Source organism: Ipomoea triloba, chromosome 3 (genome assembly GCF_003576645.1).
Source record: "Ipomoea triloba cultivar NCNSP0323 chromosome 3, ASM357664v1".
Taxonomy (NCBI): domain Eukaryota; kingdom Viridiplantae; phylum Streptophyta; class Magnoliopsida; order Solanales; family Convolvulaceae; genus Ipomoea; species Ipomoea triloba.
The window spans coordinates 23,331,719-23,356,384 of NC_044918.1; the positions used below are offsets into that span (position 1 = coordinate 23,331,719).

General features: G+C 31.3%; 1 protein-coding gene and 1 non-coding gene across 2 annotated transcripts; one reads left to right on the forward strand and one right to left on the reverse strand.

The window, feature by feature from the left end:
* Window positions 1-1,660: 1,660 nt before the first annotated feature.
* On the forward strand, window positions 1,661-2,588 carry LOC116014090 (NDR1/HIN1-like protein 26). Its single transcript, XM_031254084.1, has one exon. It carries the CDS (start codon window positions 1,753-1,755, stop codon window positions 2,404-2,406), a length of 654 nt encoding a protein of 217 aa, XP_031109944.1. The 5' UTR covers window positions 1,661-1,752; the 3' UTR covers window positions 2,407-2,588.
* Window positions 2,589-6,486: 3,898 nt separating this feature from the next.
* Window positions 6,487-6,682, reverse strand: LOC116014534. The gene has a single exon (XR_004097405.1). It is a non-coding gene; the product is annotated as a U2 spliceosomal RNA (small nuclear RNA).
* Between the last annotated feature and the right edge of the window lie 17,984 nt (window positions 6,683-24,666).

The following is a 24,666-nucleotide window of genomic DNA, read 5'->3' on the forward strand; positions in this document are numbered from 1 at the left end:
AGGTATTGAAAGGACAATCAAATTAAACAAAAGTAGAAAAAAGAAGTCTCCTTACTAAATATCATATCGATTGTTAGTTATCATGTTTGGGAATGAAGAGTAAGGGATATGTAATACAATTCTTAATTAATACTAACATTTTTAAGTCGATGTACCAAATATATATAATTTATAGAGATTAAATTCAAAGGAAGAGAGAAAGCTCAGATAAATAACATCTATATTATACAATTCAACAGGTGTTTAAAAGACTTTTGTATATATAGTGGTGCAAACTCATTTCTCAAACAAATGTAGGACGAGTGCTTTTATTTTTCACCTTCATTTTCCAACTCAAATAGTCTACTTTTAAAATCAATTTCTCATTTATTCATTATCCGTTTTGAGCGTACAATATATCACTCTATTTGTTTCACTAGGAAGTATCCGAATCCACTCTAACCCGGATCGGAATCAGAAGTGAATCCCACATATATTTGTACCACAAAATAGTCAGTTAAATTTAAGCTAAAAATACCAACATGATAGACTTAAAATTTTTGGAGTTAAGCCAGCAACATGTTTTTGAAGTCTTTCCCCCTACAAGTATTTGTCTTTTACTTATGGTTGACGTTGTTGGAGTTGCTTGACGTCTTGAACCCATTTCATTTAAAGCTTCTAAGGGGGCGTTTGGTTCAGGTAATCTTACGTTAACATGGTAATCTGAGTCTAGTAATGTTATATTACTTTGTTTGGTTCGGGTTATGAGATTACTTTGTAATGTTATATTACCTCAAAGCTGATGTGGCGGTAATGTTTCAAGGTAATGTGATTACCCCCATTTTCTTAGATAATCTTAGATTACCTTGAACTATTCCAACTTTGCCCTTGTTAACTAATCCTTATATAATAATATTATTGAGGGTATTATGGTAAATTGACCCATATAACCTAAAATATAACCCTTAACGAAACAAGGTAATATTATGTTCCACAATCCAAACCAAACACATTAGGTAATCTTACATTCCCAAAATATCTCATTACCTTCCTAGAGGTAATCCTATTACCTAGGGTAATCTAAGATTCCGTGAACCAAACGCTCCTAAAGAGTATAATTGTAATTGTTTTAGAAACAGAGCATCTATGAGGATGTAAATCATGGTAACTCAGTCAATGTCAGATAGACTTTTATTTACTGTACACAAGAAGCCCCCTCACTTTGACTTGATCTCTGATCATTCTTCCTAAACTTTACGATGTGACCAACTGAGTTGCTCATGCGAGTACAAAACAATTAATATTGAAGAAAATGCTGTGTATTCTCGTTTTCTACTCCCAACTTTTACACCCACCCTCAAAATTTTGATGTAGACACTTGTATTGAGACTTACATGAAAAAAATATTTTATCAAAGTCTGTCATATCAGGGAGAAATTTGGAAGTACATAGTAGAACTCTAATATTAATTAGCCAAACAATTGTGACCATATTGATACGCCCACAATTGACTGATTGAGCAACTAAAAGATAACACTCAACTAACCAGGAATATCTGGTAGTCAAAAAGCAAATAATTGCCTCTTTCTTCCACTGGTTGTGCATGATTAGAAGGTAGGACTTCCCTTTATTTATTTAACCCCAACATCCCTTATTCCTTAGCATTGTAAACTAAACCAACTACTCCTTATCCCACCCCCTCCTTAGCAGTGTAAACAAAAGTCTATATTATTATCCCACCCCCTTGGGCCTTGGCTACTTAGCTTGGCAAATATGTCTCAAATAACAGACATTAACAAGTCTCCAAAACACTGTGGCAAGAGAGACTTGAGCATCATTCAAAAGTTGAGAATCAAGAACAAGATCTTCTACACCATCTTCACATTGCTCCTCTCTATCCTCTCCCTCATATTCCTTGTGTGGCTCACTCTCCATCCCACCAAGCCACAATTCTCCCTCACACAAGCCGATATCTATCAGCTCAACCTCTCCGCGCCTCGCCTCCTCCTCAACTCCTCCATCCAACTCACCCTCCTCTCCAAGAATCCCAACACAAAAGTGGGCATCTACTACGACGAGATCCAAGTTTATGCATCCTACAAGGGGCAACAGATCACTCTCTATACTTCTCTCCCGCCTTTCTATCAAGGCCACGGGGAGGCTAACCTTCTCTCGGCTTACCTGCAGGCTGGGAATGGCCTCCCCGTGGCTCCTTCTTTTAGCTATCAAGTCCAGCGTGACCAGAGCGCTGGACAGCTAGTTTTGATGCTTAAGGTGAATGGGAAGCTGAGATGGAAGGTGGGGACTTGGGTTTCGGGGAAATATAGGTTTAATGTAAACTGTGTTGCCATCTTGCCTTTTGGAGCTTCCATGCCATCTGGTCCATTGATTTCTAAGCAGGGAACTCAGTGCTCCACTTCAATTTAAGATAATTAATACTTGCTATAGCTACCATGCATCTTAATTATGTTATTACTAGTTCTTATAGAGTTATAGTATGTATGTAGTTTATCATATCATCAGTCTTTCCTAAATAATTAATTTTATTTCTTGACTCTTATATTGTAAATCAGATTATTATATATATGAATGGAATTTCTTATGGTATATAGTTCAGTTCCCAACACATATATATTTAGCATTATACAGTGATGTTGCATTTTATGGTGGATTTTGAAAGTGAAGACCTCTTTTGCTGCTTTAGTATTACAAAGATGGGATAAGAAAAGCAAGATTCTTGGCTATTCTTTCGTATGCATCATGGGTGTTGGGCGGAGCTACGAGGATTATTGGGCGGAGGCTCGGTAAAGGCCAAGTCCATCAATAATCAATTGGTGGCTAGGGGATTATTGGGTGGATGTCAGTGAAAAGTCAATTCCAACACCATGCTTCTTGAAAATGTAATGGTGGTTTATAAGGAAATAAACTTGCTCATCCGTTATAGGTTCGAATAACATTAAGAGCAAAAACTGTATGTGCACTTAATGACAGGTGTTGGGACGGGCCGGGAATTCTTGAGCAGAGGCTGATAAAGGGTCAAATCCAACAACATGTCTCTTAAAATTGTAATGGAAATCTATAAGCTAGCTACTTAGAGCATCCACATTAATGCATAATTGGTGGTTTATGTCAGAGAATCATCCAACTTGGCATAAGAGAAGGGAGGAGAGAGAGGGAGTGGGAAGCATCTGTAAGGGTTTGGGTTTATGGCAGAAAATGGGACCCAGGCGTTACTAAATTCACATGTACAAGGTCGCCTTACAATTGAGCCCAGCGGGCACGTGCACTGCTGAGTGCGTCCAGAGCTCCTGACATTTTTTTTTTAAAATCAGATTCTTTTTTTCATCCCCTTCCATTTTCTCTTTTTTAATCACATTTACAAAAACTCCTTAATAATAACCGCGAAAAAACTCCATTGATAAGGATGCTTTATAAAGCCAAGAGGCTTTTTTTCTCTTGAAATAAACAACTCCTAGGTATCATGACACTGTACATAGATATTGGTTTTCTGCCATATGTGAAATGGTTTCATCTGCATTTGCAAGAGAAAAGTTGTATAAGGAATTAGAAGCAATGGCATTTGTACACGACTGCTATCTTTTTATTGAAATCACAAATTTTCCGACGAAAAGTTGAAACATTATTACAAGAAACATACTTTTGGTTTTGGAAATTAAATGTCAGACCCACTTCAATAATTTGCATGAAGTTTCGTGCAGCTAGTGTTTGTTTTGGGGCACGAAAGTGGCACCCACAACTAAGTCCACAAGACATCTTTTACATACACTTAGAATATGCTTGATTGGATGAAAAATAAAATTTGAGAAAACATTATATTTTATTGTTCGGTTCATAAAATTTATTTTTCACAGGAAGTACAATTTCTCTAATTTTAAGAAAAAAAAATTCTTTGACAAACATTAATATATATTTTGTTTTCTGTGAAATTTGTTTTCTTTGCTCACTTGGTAGGACAACTAACTTTCATTATTATTATTATTATTATTATTATTATTATTATTATTATTATTGTGTAAGGGTATGGATATTGCTTTTTATACTTATTATTCCTTACATTCTAAACCAAACCAAACAATAGTATCAATATTTCAAGTAATTTCTTTTCCACCAACTAAACAATAGAATCAATCTTCCTGATAATTTCCTTTTAATGGAATTTCAATTCATTCCTCAAATATTGTTTTGCAAACTAAATGGCCTGTAATATTTTCTAGGAATAATTATAAAATACGCCACTGAACTACAAAAGAAAATATAATTGGATCATCCAATTGCAATTGAGTCATTGAACAGTCTAAAATTATGCAATTAAATTAAAATTGACTTGTTCCTCCGATTACCGCTAACATGGCAATCATCCCACTAAAAAATTTTATTTTTAATTTATTTTAATAATTTTAAATAAAATAAAGGGAAAATGACATATTTTTCCTCTTAATTGTAAGCTTATAGCAATTTTCCTCCTAAATTATTCATATATCTACATTAGCCTCCTCAATTATTTCAAAAGTAATTATTTATTGCCCTCCATTAAATAGGTGTTTGGGATGTTAAAAATATGGGTAAAACTGGTATTTCACTTGCTTTCCTTCTCTAATACTACTCCATTATAAGAGGCTAAATACAACTCCAATAAGGATATGATAATGTTTAGATCATTTTCACAACTCAAGTGAAATACCAATTTTATTCTTATTTTTAATGTCACAAATCTAGTCAAAGACTTTGTGGTCTAGTGGCAATTGGTTTACACTCCCACATGGAAGGGATTAGGTTCGAGCCTCAGTGAATGCGACTGTTGACTCTTTGTGCCGGCTGTTGACTCTTTGTGCTTCAGGTTGAGAAAGTAACTATGCATAGATAGGGAGTAGGTTACAATTTGGTCATTTTGAGAGAAAAAGGATTCAATCCTTTTTAGAAATAAAGTTTTTGATCGGCATACGAACCAAGCCCAAGGATCCTTTAACTGTATAAAGGGTATTAAAACGAATCACACTTTTACCACTAAACTATACCCGCTACAATCCGATTATTGTATACAAATATACCTTTTGTCGAACAGGGGAATTTCGATACTCAAAATAGGGTCATCACAAAATCGTTTTTCGTGGGGAGAGTCAAATTCAATTTGAATATATTTAAATATTACGAACATTCAATAGAATATAATTCTAATATAATATAGAATAATAAATAATATAAGAACTAATAAACATTTTTTTTATTTCTAACTCTTTATTTAGAATTCGTTGGAACAAAAAAAGGCCCAGCTAAGTACTGACCATTTTAACTTTCTGCCCAAAACACTTCTATACAATTAGGGGTGTGCATTCGGTTAACCAAACTGAAATATCAAAACTGAATTAACCTAACTTGTCAAACCCTTTAACCGTTAATCGAACCGAAGTTTCTATTTTCGAATTAACCGAACCATTTTTTTTGATTAATCGGTTGGTTAACCGATTAACCGAAGTTTTAAAACAAAATTTGAAATTCGTGAGGCAGCAGCCTGAAAACAAACTTATGTATCTTCCGTGTTGAAGTCTTAGGCAAATCCTCAAACACAACAGTCCTAGGTGCCATATATGATAGAATAATTATTATTACTGTGTGACCTATTATTATGGCTTATAAATATTTATTTATGTTTAATAATAAAATAATTCTATTGGCCAGTTAAAGATAACTAGCAATTCAACTGCTTAATAACTTCTCACATTGATGGAATGTGAGATAGTTATAACCAACCTTCTGTAAAAACTATTCAAAAAAAAAAAACTTATGTAAAAATTAAGATTCTCTCTACCTCAGAGTTCTTAAGCTAAGGGAATGCTCAAGGTCTGGAAGGAGAAATCAAGTCTCCAGTGTTCAAGCATCTGCAGGGAAAGCCATGTCTATGTAATTTGTATTATATTTGGTCCTTGATTATTACTATTTTCAAATTATGTGCAAACTATGTAATTTGTATCACATTTGGTCCTTGACTATTAAATGTGATGCAAATTACATAGTCCCGCGCCTAATTTGAAAATATTAATAATTAATGACTAAATTTGATGCATGTACAATAGTCAAGAAACTAAAAGTGAATTTTTTTTAGTTGAAAGTACATTATTTGTGTACTAAATGCATATGATTTTATACTCCTATCCGACAAACCCATTTTATGAATCAAGTTGATTGAAATTATTTTTAATTTAATTTTTCATAATATTAAATTTAGAATTAATATGTAAAATTTATATATTTAGAAAACACAAGTTCAAATTTAAAAATTATAAGAAAATACTAATAAAAATAAGTAGAATTGATTTGATCAATAAATAATAAGTAAAATAATATATTCTCAATACACGATAACACGAATAATATATGTTCAAATAATTAACTTTATGTTTTCAAATATAATAAGCGGGCTAAGACTTCATTCAACATAATAGGGCCAAAGGGAATTTCTAACGGGTTAAAAGCTTTGGACTTGGATTGGTAGGTTACGCCAGGCCGAGGCAATAGTGCAACACCAAGGCGACGTGCTAAGGTCCAGGCAGCAAGCTACCTTATTGGGCCTTCACCTAAAACAAATAGAGTTAATATCGTGTGGACCATTGGCCCACGTATCAGATATTAAACTGATAAGAACAGATACTACACTTGATCTTAGCCAAAAGGCCGAGAAAGGTATGACTAAAAATGATAACAGCCTGCTTGTTTTATAGTGTTTGACAGGCATGCGCTCACTCTTTGCAACCGATGTGGGACGAAATTAGCAGTAGCTGGTGAACATGTCTGCATTATTCTGGTGGCTGCTGCTCATCTTTATGCATCTGCATTGTCTTACAAAAGGCTGCCAAAGGTCCCCATTCATACAATCTATAAATGAACGTACAAGATAATTAATCAAACTCGAACACTAGAAATCCAATACTTAGGAGGAACAAAGGCTTGGGCAAGTAAGGTGAGACCGGTTTCGATAATGTGCCTATGATGTCTTTCTATACGCCTATTTGTCTATGTGCATAAGCACATGATTGTCGATGACGATTTATCCTTAGGCTGACAAAGAACTTGTCTAATTTTTTGTATCCTCCCCCTAGATCATACTGAACGGCTTTAATTTTACAAGAAAAAGTTCGCTCAACCAATTTTTGAAACTTATTATGAAATATTGTATAGATATATGTCTTTAATTTCATGAGAAATAACTGTGTATACAGATGGTTCCTATGGACTCTATGCTCTAATAGAGAGATAGACTAATGTTCATCACATGAAATCGTGTCAGGAAAAGGCACATTCAATTCATGGATGAAAATAGTTACAAGGCGAGGTGGATTAGGAATTGAATACTACAGCAAAGAAGACAAAGACGTTGCAGACTGTACTATCTCTATAAGCAATACCTTCAGATCACCTTTTGATTTGGGCGGCCAATACATCAGAAACCAACATTGAATTTATATACCTTTGTCGGATCAATTGCTAAAATTATCCAAGCATCATCATAATGTAAAATTACATCACGTGAAAATTTTGGTAGCTAAGAAAACGTTAGGTGTGCCCATATATATATATATATATATATATATATATATACTAGTTTTATACGCGCATTGCGCGAATGGGTTAATGCCCAATGTTTATATTTAAATAAATATTTGAAAGTATATCAATGCAAAATTATATAGGAGAAGTTTATACATGGTTAATTGAATGTCGAATTTTTTTATTTAAATATCTAACTCAAAGTATATGAATCCAAGATAATGTAGAAAATTCATTATAATTATTACTAAAATAAATGTTTGCAACCTTGTAAAATCGATAGTCTAAATATTTGGTCAGTCTAAATAAATACGGAGTACTACTATAACTTTGATATTTAATTACAAGATATTGTAAAAATAAGATAATGGACAATGTAATGAATATCAATTGATAAATTTGAATGTAAAGAATCTTTGCATGAGAGAAAATAAAGACAATATAACTAATGAAATTATTTCTCTTATTTAATTTAATTTTTTGATAATGAATAATTTTTTCAAATAAAGGTATTGTAGACACATAATTCTAAATTAAAGAAATACATATGTATCATTTTTTGTTGTAGCTACTAATTTATTTAATTTAATAAGAGTAAAATAGAGTGAGAAACTTAATTATGTCAAATTTGATTGAGATGAGGTTCGAACCTAAGACCTTTCTTATAGAAATTAATGGGTAAGTTAAAAATAAGGTTAAATTAGGTAATCTCTATTAATAATATTAATATGAATTATTTTAACCATCTATTTGATTAAATAATTCATCTGAACCATCCATTTGATTAAATAATTTGATTGCCATTTTTTCTACCCATTTTAGGTCTAACTCTCATTGGCTCTTATTAGTATAGTATATATATATACATACTAGTATTTTCTACGCGCGATGCGCGAAAACTTATGCTCAATATTACAATATTAATAAATAAAAATAATTAAAATGTATAATTCAAATTATATATACACAAATAATATATGTATTTTATACACACATATATGATTTTACCATTCATAGAAATTTAATTAAAATATAATCAACCATTAAATAGAAATTAATAATTATAATAAAATGACAATTAAAGAATAGGAAAAAGATATGATAGATATAGGTGTAGGGTAATAGTGATGGAGTTAAAACTAACGGTGTTATAACGGTGTAAGGGTAGTTTTGTATAACAAGAATGTAGTAGGGACAATTTTGTCTAATAACATTGAAGTGTACAACATTTAAAGTAAAATGTACACATTTATTAGCATCCAAAAAGAGGGACATAAATCAAGGATATAACCTTGATTGAGACTTATTATGTTTTTAGATATATAAAACACTTAAGTGAGAATAGGCATCCAAAAGAAAAACAAGTGTTGGAAAATAGCATAAAATGATATTTTAAGTAGTTATTTTGTGATACAAATATATGTAGGGTCCACTTTCAATTTGACTCGGGTTAACGTGGATTCCGGTTTTTCTTAGTGAGACTAAAAGATCAATATATTCTACGCTCAAAACGGATAATGGGTGAATGAGAAATTGATTCTCAAAGTAAACCCATTTGAGTTGAAAAATTAAGGTGAAAAGGCGTGTAAGTAATCATTGTCCCACATTGCAAAAAGAAGTGAATTTCCATCACTAATCACTATACATACAATACCCTTTTAAAATGAGTTTGAATTATGTGGCTTAGAGGTTTTCTCTTATGGGTAGGGGTTGCAAAATTTACAAAAATGTTATCATGTGTTCTAAAAAAAGAAAATCATCAAAACCATGTGATTGTACATTATTTAAGATGCTATCATTACTAAACTTTCAAGTTTGTAATTTTTATAAAACGTATCCCGCTATTAAAAATTATAAAATTGACCCCGTATTTTTTTACTAACACCCTCAACCATTGATGAATAATGATGGATGGTTTAGATTAATCTTCACTTATTTATGGGAGGTATATAGCCAAATCTTCATATCAAACTGTGATAGCCAAATCAACTATGGAATATGAGCTGGTAGTCTTAGACAAATGTTGTGAATAGGCTGAATGACTACACTATTTTCTCGAGGATATTTCTTACTCGGAAAAAGCTATACCTCTAATCTGTGTGCATCGCGATAGTCAAACTACAATTGGCAGGGTACAAAGTAATATGTAATGGTAAGTCTAGATATATACATCGTAGACATAGTACCATTAAACAACTTCTCACAATGGGTGTTATCTTTGTTGAGTACGTAAAGTCAAAGGATAATATAGCAGATCCGCTAACCAAAGGGTTGAGCAAATTAAAGATGTTGTCGAGAAGTTGGCATAAGAATTGGGTCTAAAGCCTTGGAATAAAAGTTCTATAGTGGACATCCAACCTAGCTGGAACCTAGGTTTAATGAGACAACTAAGTTATTGAACGAAGTGTGTCACTGTGGGGGGTCTTGGGCTGCCTACCATTCCTCATTAGAATAGTGACTCCCACACGAGGTTAGCACGTTGATGCCTTAATGATTCGAATTTTGATTGACATGTGTGAGTATGCGGGATATATACTCGAAAAAGAATCACCTATGTAAGAGAGAAGTGGGGCCACTTCAAAGGAGAATTGATGAGCTAAATTCTTTAGAAACTCTTGCAGAACTAGGAATGATGACCCATGATCAAAATGGGCACACCCATGAGAACAAAACAAAGATTGGAAGGTTCCAGTGCGGGATATGTCATCGTCTATACAAACAGTAGTATGGTTCAAAGACATCAAGTTCTACCGGACAGCCAGTAGAATAAGCATATCTTCACAAGGTAAGGTTCAAATGGTAACACCTACCCTATCCTATGCATGGATCGACCGTATAGCACATTCATGTCATGCTTCCACATCCCAAAAAATCAATTTTCATTCATGTGAGGGATTGTTGGAATTTTTAGCTTAAAATGACGTTTAAGTAGTTATTTTTTGGTACAAATATATGTGGGGTCCACTTCCAGTTTGGGTTGGGTCAAAGTGGATTATGGTTCTTTGTAGGGAGATGAAGAAATTGATATATATGTACGCTCAAAATGGATAATATATGAATGATAAATTGATTCTCAAAGTAGATCCATTTGAGTTGGAAAATGAATGTGGAAAGACATTATAAAACCATTTGTCCCACATTAGTTTAGAAACTAAAGTGGATTTGCACCACTATATATACAAGAGCCTTTTAGAATGAGCTGGAAATATAGCATATATAGAGTCTCTCCCGCACGTAAGGGTGCAAATCAAATCCCAAAATGAGTCTGAAAAGACTTGAATCGTGTAGGATGGCACCTGCGGGGCATGAATGTTGTAAATTGGTTGGCCTTGCGAGCATAAGTTATGCCAATATTTCATATATTTTTATCCAACTTAGAGCCATTGCCCGAGAGTAATAGTTGTTTCCGAAGTGTAGAACTAATTCCACTCTTCGGATGGGACTACTCGAACAGAGGAGTCAGTTTGACTCTTCGATTTTTCCGAGAAAATTGCACATACATAACCTTCCGGTAACTCTTTGTGGGTACTACATACTTGAACTACTGTTCGTGATTGATTTTAAGAAAAAAGTGTGTGATACAAACGATTCAGATTTCTCCTCCTTTTCGTTCTTTCATTTTCTAGTTGGGTTTATTATATTAAAATTTATAAAATCCTAATTATTATTATTTATTTATTTTATATAAATAAATTTTGGTTTTGTACCCAGCTTTGGTTAGAATTAATTTTCTAAAAATTAAATTTCATTTTTCGTTTATATATATATGCTTGTGTGGGTGGGTGTGTGGGTGGGAGGGGGGTAAATCAACTTATTCACCACCTATAATTACCAAGGTGTTAAGTTGTGTTACAACATTTTAAAAACTCATCACTCGAATGTTGTAATAATTCACAATAAACTTGAACATGCATTTCTATTACGACCATTTGTCGTCGGCTATTATGTGCAACTACAACTACTACGAACTGGTCTTCGACGTTGTTTTTTGGGCTACGAAGACGACGACAATGAGTTCTTGGTGAGGGAACTATAGAAAGCGTAGATATGAAGGAAGCCACTCGTTTTTTGCCGTAGTCTACCTTTGAATATGATGACTAATTTGCCTTCGTGCAATTATTAGCTAATCAGCCTAATGATGTATAAATGGGAGTGTAAAAGATGGGTGTGAATGTCGTTCCGCTGAGGATTGGGGTTATGGCACGTAATTGTATGAATTAAGAATGCTAGGCACTAGAGTATGCGAATCAACTAGAATCCAAGCAACTAAAACTGAATGATGAAAATTAAAAGAAAGCAATTGACTAAGGAGTTAACTGTATTGTAAGGGAATGGGCCAGATTAGGGGGTTGTAATCTTGATGTTCTAACAATCTAAGAATTAGGGAAAGAATAATTAACCTAGGGATGTATGGGCGATGCACGTAAGAATTCAATTTAGCTACTTTCGTAATCAATAAACCGAATTAAGCTACAATTGCCCCACTGCCGTGATGCATCAATCATAACCTTAAGCACCTAAGCATTGTAAGCCCCCAAAATTACCCATATTCTCATAGTAGGAAAATTAGGTTGAAATTGGTTCCATCCAACTTTCGTTGTAATGAATCCCTCTCTTAGACTAGCAATTAATTGTGGCCATCAATCAATAACAAGTAGAAAGAAATTCCCAAATCAACATAAACCCTAGGTAAAAGATTCAATCCCTTTATGCAATAATCATAAATTGAACATCAAGATTAACAATGATCCCCTAATCCAAACCCATAAGCGAATTACTCACGCATGATTGAAGAAAACACAGCAAAGTAAAAATTGAAGATTGAAAACATAGCTGCAAGATTAAAGAATAAAAAGGGAAAACTTTACTAACAATTCTTGAGAGTACTTCCAATCCGAACGATGATTCCAAGCTCGAAACCGAATTCAATGATGTAAATCTGCTGTATTCTATGCTGTGGAAAAATCTAAAGAAGGGAAAAATTGCACTAAACTAAACTAGGGCTCGAGATATTCCCAAATATCAGAAAACACGGAATGAATACTGGACAGTAGCCGGGTCACGGCCGCCATCACGGCAGGGATCGGGGCCGTGATGTGGCGTGGCCAGCTGCTGTCCGCGGTGGAGGTCATAACCGTGATCCTCTTCTGACTCCTTTCGTGCTCCGTTGCTCCTTTCCGTCCCAGGGTAGATTCCTTATGTCTCGAAAACTAGTCCGGGATGACCGAAAATCCTTCCTTTGCTCCTCATTTGTGAATAAACTAAGATTGATCAAATGTAACACACAAACGAGCCTTAAATGTATCAAGTTAAAGGAAATAAGCAACAGAACTACTAAACCGTGGGGCAAATAAAGGTATAAAATCATGTGTATCACAGCCTATCAGTCAATTTTGGTTTATTTGACCACTATTAGTTGTTTGATTTGGTTAAAAAATCAATATAGATGTTTGGTTAATAAGCTTTTTGTAACTCCAAAATATTAAAATTCAAATGGCTACTCAAAGCAATCTTTTCAATTAGCTTTTTGAGAAAAGAAATTATACCAAACAACTATTAGCTAACAGCTAATTTACCAAACATATTTCTACAATCAGCTAATATTATCAACTAATCATACCTTCTAACTCAATCAGCTAACAGTCATTTACCAAACAGAGCCAATAATCTCCAATTTAAAAACCCAAATCCCCTAAATCAGTGCAATTAGTGATCTTAAATCTGGACCGTGCAATCACATAGATTAATGGTGTGAATTTCACCACACATTCTTACCTAAAGACTAGTTCACATGGTAGTCGGACTATATATATTTCAAAAAGTTGAATGAAAACAATATTAATTAAATAACAAAATTTAATGTTAGGTGTCGTCATGCCATTTGTATATTCGTTACTAGTTAAATGAAGCACATTGCGTAACTAAATAAATGTTAAATATTAAAATAAATTAAATAATTACATTAGGAAAGTAAATAAAATAACTACAATATTTTCACATATAATCGGTAATTAAATTGTTAATTTGTTTAGAATATAATGGTATATCTATATATCATAGTTTATTCTAAAAAAAATAATTCATATACTATATTAAGTAATTGAAATCACCACCAATCATATTCAGCATTGAACAATTCAAACTATCTAATATATAATTATATGTAGTTGAATAATAAATACTTTATTTTGTTGAAACTCAAATAAATAAAAAGAAATATATTGCATTTATTTTTTAACCATTACAAGATTTGAGCTAATAAAAGTTACGTTGTATGTATACTAGCACTATAAAAATTACGCAGTTAAAAATTACAATTAGAAATAAATTTCAACAAAATTCATAGAAACGTTTTTAAAAATCTTAACAAATCTTTAGGACATATTGAAAAGATGTAGGCAAAACTAAGAAGAAAATGACAAAATTAAAAAGTATTTGTAAATGTACCAGAAATAAAGTTGAATGTATAAGTCATCAATACAATCAATCGCATTTAAATAGTATTAATTCCAATTAATTATATAACTTTGCAGTTAGATTTAACGGTGTTAAGGAAAAAACATAAAAGATGAGAGGTAACATTAGAACTTATTTGTATTAGTATAAGAAAAAGAATATAAGTTACAAATCATTATGCAATCTACATATTACTATTATACAATTTTTTTTTTTACCATTATAATAACCTTAATATTATTAGTTTTTTATTATATTTAGTATATATTATATATATACCTCATTGCTAACCATAGATGAATTGTGATTGGAGCTTGTCCAACCTCTCGAGCTAGAGGGAAGTAGATAACAGCAAGGAGCACCACAGGAGTCACCGCCCGTTGACTTGGTCTGTCCCTCTCTCTATCAGAGTCGTCTCACAGGTGCTTTAACATACAGTACGTTTTCTCTGATGTTTACATATATATGCTAACACAAAAGTAGATAACACCAAGGATAATAAATTAATAACAACATGCATGGATCGAATTGATTTTGCAATATCAAACAACTTATCATCACACTTTTAATCTCCTCCTCTAGCTCATTAGTTATGACGATTGTTGATAAAATGTCCACGTCAGTATGTATGTTCACATTTTTTGGATGGTAGATTAAATTTCCTTCCATTTCATGTGTTTGGTTTAGGAGGTTCGATATCAGGGAATGAAAAGTTATAGATTTTCTTTGATTGATAACTTTTTTTAAACATAGGTATACAATTATTTGATTATCCTTATAATTAAAAAAACTTATTATCAAATTTAAATCAAGTATAATTTTAATTCAGTCTTATCCCTTTTTGTTTTATTGTCTTCTCATTTTATCGTATCCTCACTACATAGGATTAGTGCTTTGAGATATTTGTTTTGATTTTTTGTTTATATTAGTTCTTTGGATCGGATGTCATCATACTAGTATCAATTATCTTCGATTTTTTATTTTTAGATTTTTAAAACATTTATTTCAATTATAGGGTTATACATAGCCATTAACCAAACAACAATATTAGTATTAATCATCCTAATTTTAACTTACTACTAAACATGCAAAATACTTTCACCAAATCCTATTTCAATTACAATTATTTGATTATCATTCTGATCCTGATTTTCATATTTTAATGAAACACACCCTATGTATGACCAAGTCCAACATTCAATTTCATTCTACCACTATCTAATAAGATACACCTAATTTTGTTGAGTACTATTTGAAAAATGTAATGCGCAGCACACAGAGATGTTAAAACAATAGTTGTAACACAAGAGACTTGATAACGCAGTTTGGGAAAAACCCTATTCTGCGAGGCACTTCTCAGTCTTGAGAATTTGCCTAAATCCACTAAAAGCTTAATATTCAAAGTACATAGTTTTGGGACCAGAAATTACACAATAGATTGATCTTCTCCTATCTAATCTATTGTAACCTAAACACATGTACTACTTTCTAGGGGAATTTAGAATCCTCTCAAACTCTCTTATGCCTCACAATATTAGCTAGGGAATTCGTGAATGGTGTAATGGTGAGAGGTCCTTTAAATAGCCAACTAATCAGAACCAAAACAGTATTGGTGTTATTCCTAGTTTGTTTGGGATTTGATTTCTAATCTTGGTGTACTCCTTTTTCTGACTTGAATTGGATTTCTTTTTGCCAAACAATTGTGATCAACCTTTTGATTCAACACTATTGATGGTAGTTTTGATGCTGTTCAGTAACGTACACTAAGGGTGTGTTTGGTTGGGGGTTTAGGCATAAGGTATGGGTATCAAAGTGATTGTTAGTGTTTGGTTGATAGGTTTTGTGAATGCTACTATGGGTTTGGACTTTGGAATACCCCATTAATGGCAAAACCCATACCCTTATTAAATAAGAGTTTCATCTCCCTTCATCATTTCTTCCCAAACTATTAATAATCATTCCATTCCACCCAATTACCAAACATGCTAAATACTTTTACCAAAACTCATTACCCTTACCAAGTATTTGATACCCATTCCGATTCCGATTCCCATGTGCGAACCAAACACACCCTAAAAAATAACCCATCCCAAATAGTTATACCTACAACTATCAATATTGTAGCATTACAATTATTATAATATGTATGCCTATCCAGTAAAATAAATAAATGAACCTTTGAAATTTATTTATCAGCTAGAACCTACAAATTTTCAAAGGCCGGATTGCAGGAATTGTAAGATTTTTTTAAAAAAAATTTTTAATCACTTAATTAAGGTGTGTACCTGAGAACTGAAATCAGGATGAGAATCAAATACTTGGTAATGGTAATGAATTTTGGTGAAAGTATTTTGCATGTTTGGTACTATGGTGGAGTTATAATGATTATCAATATTGATGTTTACGTTGGTTATGTATGACACTAATTTTAAAAATACAAAAGCAAAAAATCAAGGCAATTGATTATAATATAATGACATCCAAAGCATCAATATGACAAAAAAAAATAAAATTAAAACAAAAATCTAAAAGCACTAATTCAAACTTAAAAGTTAGATTACCAATAAGATGAAATGATACTCATTTTTAATTAAGGAATAAGATTTTTAATTAAAATCAAATTCTATAATTGTGTTCTAAAAAATTATCAACTAAATACCAAGATTAGTTTTGATTCACACTTCTGATTTGTAAGCACATGAACCAAATGCATCTTTACTTATGCTTTTAAGTATAGTAACCCATTTGTATTTTTATGACATGTAAAAGGATGTATTTCTCGAATAATGATGAGAGATGGAGACATTTTAGCTTTGTTAGTGTGCAGTCGATTCTATTCTAGCGATTTATTAACATTATTAAAAAGATGGGGCGGTGGAGAGTCTAAATCAATAGAGTGACTTGGTGAGTGAGAAATACATGCATATAAAACATTTCTAAATTGCTTCAGATTGAGAACATTAAAAACAACAACAACAACAACATATCTATAATTTTTTTTTGAGTATTATCGACTCTATTACAAGATAATATTTGTTCAATAACAACATATCTATATTTATTTATTTATTAATATCATTATATTTTTGTCCTTGATTTATAGGTGGTAGTCCACTTTCAATCCTTTTTTTTTTATAAGAGCATCCACCTTTAGTCTTATTATTATTGTGACATGATCATTTTTTGTCCCCGTCAATAAAATCGTTAAAATAACATTAAATACAAGGACATTTTGATTTTTTTACAAAGTAGGTTGACCCACTATATTTTTATTTTTACGTGCTATTTTTTTATTTAAAAAAAACTCTATTTGAAGACCGAAATATCGTTGTATTTGATAAAATTTAAACGATTTTATTGATAAAGGACAAAAAATAGTCATGCCACAATAATAATACTAGGACCAAAATGGATGTTCAGAAATAAAATTACTAAAAGTGGAATGACACCTATAAATATATGACTAAAAATGGAAACTCTTTATTTATTTTATAAAACGCGCAATGTTAAAGTATAGAGTAATGATTCATAAAACTATATATATATATATATGCAAACAAGAAAGAATTGGTTTGACCAATGAATAATAAACATGATAGACAAAATGAGATAGAAGGAGTACTTTTTAATCAAAATGTAAGAGTTATGTTTTTCTTCAAAAGTATTACACTTTTCCTTAAAATAACAAACACATTGTACTTTATTCTTAATTAGTATTACATTTTTCAGTATAAGTATTACATTTTTATCTTGACCCGACCCGTCTCACAGATCTCACGGACAAGGATATGTGAAATGGTCTCACACAAATTTTTGTCTTAAATTATAGATATAATATTTTGAAAAAAAAAAATTAACTATCAATTATTGTGTAGTGTGATGACACTTATGTTATTATTCTAAATGAGTGATCATATGATTGAACCCAGTGGTGATAGCATTGATTCTGTATGCTCAAAAAGATTGAGATAATATGAAAGAGATATTACCTTGTAAATATTCATGAATGTTTTAAAAAAAAATTTATTAACTATTACTTTCATAAAATTTTAGTTATATCGTAATCCAACTCCATTCAAAATAGCTTTTCCAAGTATCATGTCGTCCACTTTTTAAGTCTTCTCGCATAGCTCTTCCAAGAATCCAAGGATGAAGTCTTCCACCTAAAGTCTTCTCGCATATTACATGAGTACCGGTAAATTGTTCCATACAATGTTCTGCGGCCTATAACACAAAATATATTTTTAATATATTTAAAGTACATTATATAAAATAATGTACTTTCAGTATTCAAATAATATATTTTTCTTAAATATAATATATATATATATATATATATATATATATATATTTAATATATTAAAAATATATTATTTGTATACTGAATGTATATGATTTGATAGGCTGTATGGACCATCAATAATGGTTGTGAATACCTTATACGGCCGAGACAAATGGGCACGTGAGCAATTGTGAAACTTGACTTGACCATATTGTGCATAGTATAGAATCTTTCCAGTTTTTCACAAGATCCATTACTCTGTCAACAAAGACTTATTGAATGCACAAAGAGAAAGAAGACTTGCTAGTCATTTACTCACATACTTTTTATAAAATAAAAATAAAAATGTTGATATACTTTGATCACAAGATACTTGTGCCTTGTTGAAATAATTAATAAGGGCTAAAATTTTAAACGTTTCTTGACGTAAAGCTAATAAATTTTTTTTTTTACCTAAGATGTCAGTTATTAGTTTAAACAGTTCAAATTTTTTAACGATTTAAAAGAAGACAAATATGTTTTCAAAAAAAAAAAAGAAAAGAAGACATATATTATCATGTTTGGCATGTGATAAGTGTTCAAATGTCAATTTGATCTATTTTTTTGTTTAAGTTAATTGAATTTGGTACTTAGTTCTTTATCATTTGATTTTCAAGTATTTCTAAGCAAGAATTCTAAAGCAAGACAATTCGCGACATGTTGAGAGTAATTGACCATAACCCTATCACATGAAGTCCAATTGAGGTTATTGAAATATCAATGGAAATCAACGGAAGTCCTCTACAACTTTGATGTTGCGCACTTTTAGAGATTCGGGACACATTAATATCAGAAAATCAGAAGAACTTGATGCAAATCATGCGACACATCAAAAGTGATTTAACCATATCTTCCTCATATGATGTCTAATCAACTTAATTCAAGTTTTCCATTCAAAAAAAAAAAGTTAATTCAAGTATCCATGTAAAGCTAAGAGAATTCCTTACAACTTTCATGTTTAATATTTTCCAAAATTTGAAGTAGAACAAGGCCAAAAACGAGGATAAAGTTTAGCAAACCAATGTCATGTCAGCTGGGCAGGCTTCATTGGGCAGTAAGGAACACTTGTTGGTCCCAGTAGATAAGGTGTGAGTCTAGAAGGGGGGTTGAATAGACTTACAAGAATTTTTAAAACTTTTCCGAGAATGAACTCTTACGAAGGTTAAACTTTACCAAAGATAAACGCAACAGAAAGATAAAGGTTAATCAGATTTTAATATCACTTTGCATGATTTTGTGATTATGAAAAGTTGGGTTTGGTTGTGAGTATGCAATGCAGTGCGTAAATATAAAGAGAGAGAGAGAGAGAGAGATTTTTATAGTGGTTCGGCTGTTAACGAAGCTCACTCCACTCTTCTTCACAACTTGTGAAGGTTTAATTTGCACTATTGTCTCCTTTGATAGTACAAAATCCTCTCTAAAACGCGCTCCTTTGATCACCAAGCCCGTCAACCACGCTTTAATAGGTTTTTCAACTCCTTCAAAGTTTACTCCGCCTCTTTCTACTTCTCCTAAGCAGAGATTGGTTGAAATGGTTGAAGAGTTTCTCCAACGTGGAAATCTTGTCTTGAGCTTCTTGATTCAATGCTTGAAATGCACAAGATCTCCTTGAAAAACTAGATTGAGAGTTTTAGCGTTTGAATATTTTGCACACTGTTTTGAGCTTGTAATTGCTTTTTGCGTATGTCAACCAACAACTCCAAATAAAAGCGAGCATAGGTATTTATAGGCGTGAATTTTAGTTCCGTTGGAGGGAAACTGAAATTCAAAAGCCTATATCCAGTGTGTAATATCCGCTGGGTAAAATGTGACCATTTGTGAATGTTAGTACTTTCTAGCAGTTTGTCTACTTTAGTGTAAAGACAATTTGTCTTTTGTCTTACACAAAAGGACATGTCATTTAATGCTCCTTGGGATCACAGCCTAGGATCCATTTGACATTCTAATCATACCCAACCTCAAGGCTATGGACAAGACAAATTTCCAGAGAATGTCTTTAGAGTCCTAGTGCCTTGGGTATTCGTGAGAATGATTGACCTTATCATTCTCTCATCATCTCCTCGAATTAATCATCTTGATTATTCGGTCTTCAAGAGTTCGACCCTTCTAGTATTCGGCCTTGTACATCTTCAGTCTTCATATCTTCAAGTCTTCAAGTCTTCAAGTCTTTGGTCTTCAAGTCTTCAAGTCTTCAAGTCTTTGGTCTTCAAGTCTTCGGCTCTCTAGGCTTCAACCTGAAGCCTTCAGTCTTGAGAGCATTCTAAGTCTTTGATTGAAATTTACTCTTGATCTGTATGGACTCGTCCAAAACGAGTTCTTGACAAGGATTCGTCCTACTAAGAAAGCAAAAAACATAAAAAAGAAAAAAGGTTTGGGGGGTCTCCTCTGGTCTTTGGTATCATCAAAATCAATGACTTGGGGTTCCTAACAACACTGCCTTGCACGGTCGTGTCAACGCCGTGTCCGATCCCAGGTCACGTCAACTGTGGAAACATGGTTTTTAAAATCATTTTGAGATCCTTTTTAGGACTTTTTGACCCTAGGCTTCAAGAAATATTTATAGGCAGTCTTGGAGGCAAAAACCAATCCAAGGATGATTATATCTCAGGAAGACTTGGGGTCAATATTTTTTCACAGATTAAATGAGTGTCTTCCTATGCTCTTCAATTCTTTTATCGTTTCTTTAATTTTTTTTTTTGGGTTTGCCTCCATGTTTAGAGGATAAATGTTGTAGTACTTGCTGGATTTATGGTGAACCCTAGCTTGATACCTTATTCTTGATTTTTTTCTTGCAAATTTATGATTCTTTTTCCTTTCATTCAATTGTATTTCTTTATTGTTCTTGAATTAATAGTTGCTAGCTTATTGGATTTTTGATTGGTGCATGAACTTTTCAATAGAGATTCCTTAGTGCTTGTAGATCTCACACAATTAGAAAGAGTGGATTGCAACCCTAGAGGTAGGATGACATCAATAATCATGTGTGTTTGAGTCAAATTGTTGAGTAGAATAATTCACAAAATGTTAATACAATCCTTAGGGAAAAATTGATTTATAATGGATTTTAATTTTAATTAATCAACCTAGGATTAGTTGTTAATACACTTGGTAAATATATTAACAAGAAATAGGAGGTCGCACGGTCTTAGAGATAAACAATTGTTATTGGCATGTATCTTTTATGGTCAATGATATCCTAGGGAATCCATATATCTAAGAACCCTTTTCTCATTAGTTGATTCCCTCATATTTGCTTGTTTTTATTTATTGCTTAGTCGTTGACTTTCTTTTAATTCCTTTTCACAATTTCTTTAGCCTACATAATAGAACAATGGATAGTACTAGTATTCGTATTCCATGAGGGATACAACACTCGTTACTCAATCTTCTATACTAAAAAAAACGATAGGTATCGTACACTTGTCTAATCAAATTTGTATAGTTACAATTCGAGTATATATCAACGTGCTCCTTAACTTGTGAAAATTTAGATCAATTAAAAATGTGGTTATTTAAATGTGAAAAAGTTATTTCAAGTTAGGAGTAGGTGAATCCTTTTCAAATAGGTGAAAAATGTGTGTAATTTATCAAAAAAGGTTTGCCCTTTTGTTAAATTTTGTTGTTTGCATGTGACAAGAGTCTATTGAAGATTAAAAAAAATAGTTTTCTTTATTAAGAAATAAAATTTATGTACGTATTAAAAAATAGCATTCACTCATAGACTTGCATTCGAATTTCTTATATTGTATGGTCCCTCTTTGAAGTGTGATTGGTCCTTATTATTTCGTTGCTCTAATCCATATCTATACTATTAAGGTTTGAGTAATATTTTAAAATATGATAATGCAATTTCTATTAGTACTCCTTAAAATTATACATTAAAATATGGTAATACAATTCGTAATATAATATATTTTCTCACACTTTTCTATTCGTAAAACAATTCTAGATTAAAATTAATAATTGTAATAAACTAATAATACAGCACATATACTTCCCTGCAACGTAATCTATACTTCTATTTATATACTATACTAATAAGAGCCAAAGAGAGTTAGACCTAAAATGGGTAGAAAAAATGGCGGTCAAATTATTTAATCAAACAGATGGTTCAGATTGTTTAGATTTATATTTTTCCTTGAGATTTCCCAATTTATCCTTAATTATATGATTATCCGTTAAGTTTTCCGTTAAATATTCTCTTCTCCTATGATTATCCGTTAAGTTTTCCGTTAAATATTCTCTTCTCCGTTAATATTCCGTTAAGTTTTCCGTTAAATATTCTCTTCTCCGTTAATATTCCGTTAACTTTTAACTTACTCATTAATTTATATAAGAAAGGTCTTAGGTTCGAACCTCAACTCAATAAAATTTGACATAATTAAGTTCCTCACTTTATTTTACTCTTATTAAATTAAATAAATTAGTAGCTACAACAAAAAATAATACATATGTATTTCTTTAATTTAGAATTATGTGTCTACAATACCTTTATTTGAAAAAATTATTCATTATCAAAAAATTAAATTAAATAAGAGAAATAATTCCATTAGTTATATTGTCTTTATTTTCTCTCATGCAAAGATTCTTTACATTCAAATTTATCAATTGATATTCATTACATTGTCTATTATCTTATTTTTACAATATCTTGTAATTAAATATCAAAGTTGTAATACAAAATAATGTTATATATTTATTTACCAAGTATTTTATTAATACCATGAAAAAAAAATTTAAAATAATTTGAAGCTAATTATATTAACTACTTGGGGATTGGTTGACAAAAAGAGTACTCAAATAACCCAACAAATTGAAGCGGAATCGCTCTATTTTACTCTTATTGAATTAAATAAATTAGTAGTTACACCAAAAAATGATACATATGTATTTCTTTAATACCATGAAAAAAATAAAAAAGAATAGTTTGAAACCAATCATATTAACTACTTGGGGGATTTGTTGACAATGAAAGTACTCAAATAACCCATTACCCAGCAAATTGAAGCGAGAAACTATCTTTTAATATCTTTGGAATACATCATATTTAAAATTTTCAAATTTTTACTAATTTATTTAATCTTTTTCCTTAAACTAGAGATTTCTTTATCCACAATAACTCATTCAACAATAATGGTTGAACCAAATGAACCCCGAGCAGAACACCTAAAGGAAAGTCCATAGCTCCCATATCATAATCTCATTGCATGACGTTGTCATCTATGCTACCAACAATAAACCAATTGCAAATAACACACAACCAACAAAAAGGAAGAGAACAAATATTAAAGATGAAGATAAACCAACAAAAAGGAAGAGAACAAATATTAAAGATGAAGATAATGACAATGTTATTCAAAAGAGAATTAAGAATACTTAGAAAAATTCAAACTAAAATCAAAAGAGAATTAAGAATACTTAGAAAAATTCAAACTAAAAGTAGTATAGAATTAAGAATACTTAGAAAAATTCAAACTAAAAGTAGTATTTATTTAGACTATCATTTTTAGACCAAATATTTAGATAGTATTTATTTAGACTATCATTTTTAGACCAAATATTTAGACTATCGATTTTACAAAGTTACAAACATTTATTTTAGTGACAATTATAATGAATTTCCTATATTATCTTGGATTCATATACTTTGAGTTACATATTTAAATAAAAAAATTCGACATTCAATTACCTATGCATAAACTTTCTCATAAGTGAGAGGTCAAAGGTTCGATTCCCATGGGCTTTAGCTCATTGATAAATGTAATAATTTACACTAAAAAGTTAAAAGATAAAATTAAGTTATTTTCAAATTTTTGGAGTGTGGATCTGACCAAAATTTTTATTCTTTGATTTGACCTATCAAAATTTATTTTTAATTGATCATTGATAAATGTTTTTACAATTTTTAGACTTTGAGACGGGATGTGCCAATATGTGTATTGTTTAACTCAACCCAACTAGAACCATATTTTAATCAAACTAAGCTAGTGTAGTTCACTTTTCAAAAAAAAAAAAAAAGCTAGTGTAGTTCAAATAATAACGAGACATATGGTAAGCTAACCCGCCCATTTGAGAAACTAAGAGAAAGAGAACTAAGATTGAGATAATAATCTAGAAAATGTCTTTTGAGTAAAAATCTCAAAAGATATTTTCTACCAAAATAAGTTATTTTTCTTTTAACAATAAATGTTACAAAATGTGAAAGTCATATACTGAACTAAAAAAACTTGAAGATCAAATATAAAAATAATCTAATACTCCAGCTATTTACTACTTATTGGTTAATTTAAGCTAATTTTTATTTCTTTGATTATTTTTAACACTTTATTATAATATTTAATTTTTTT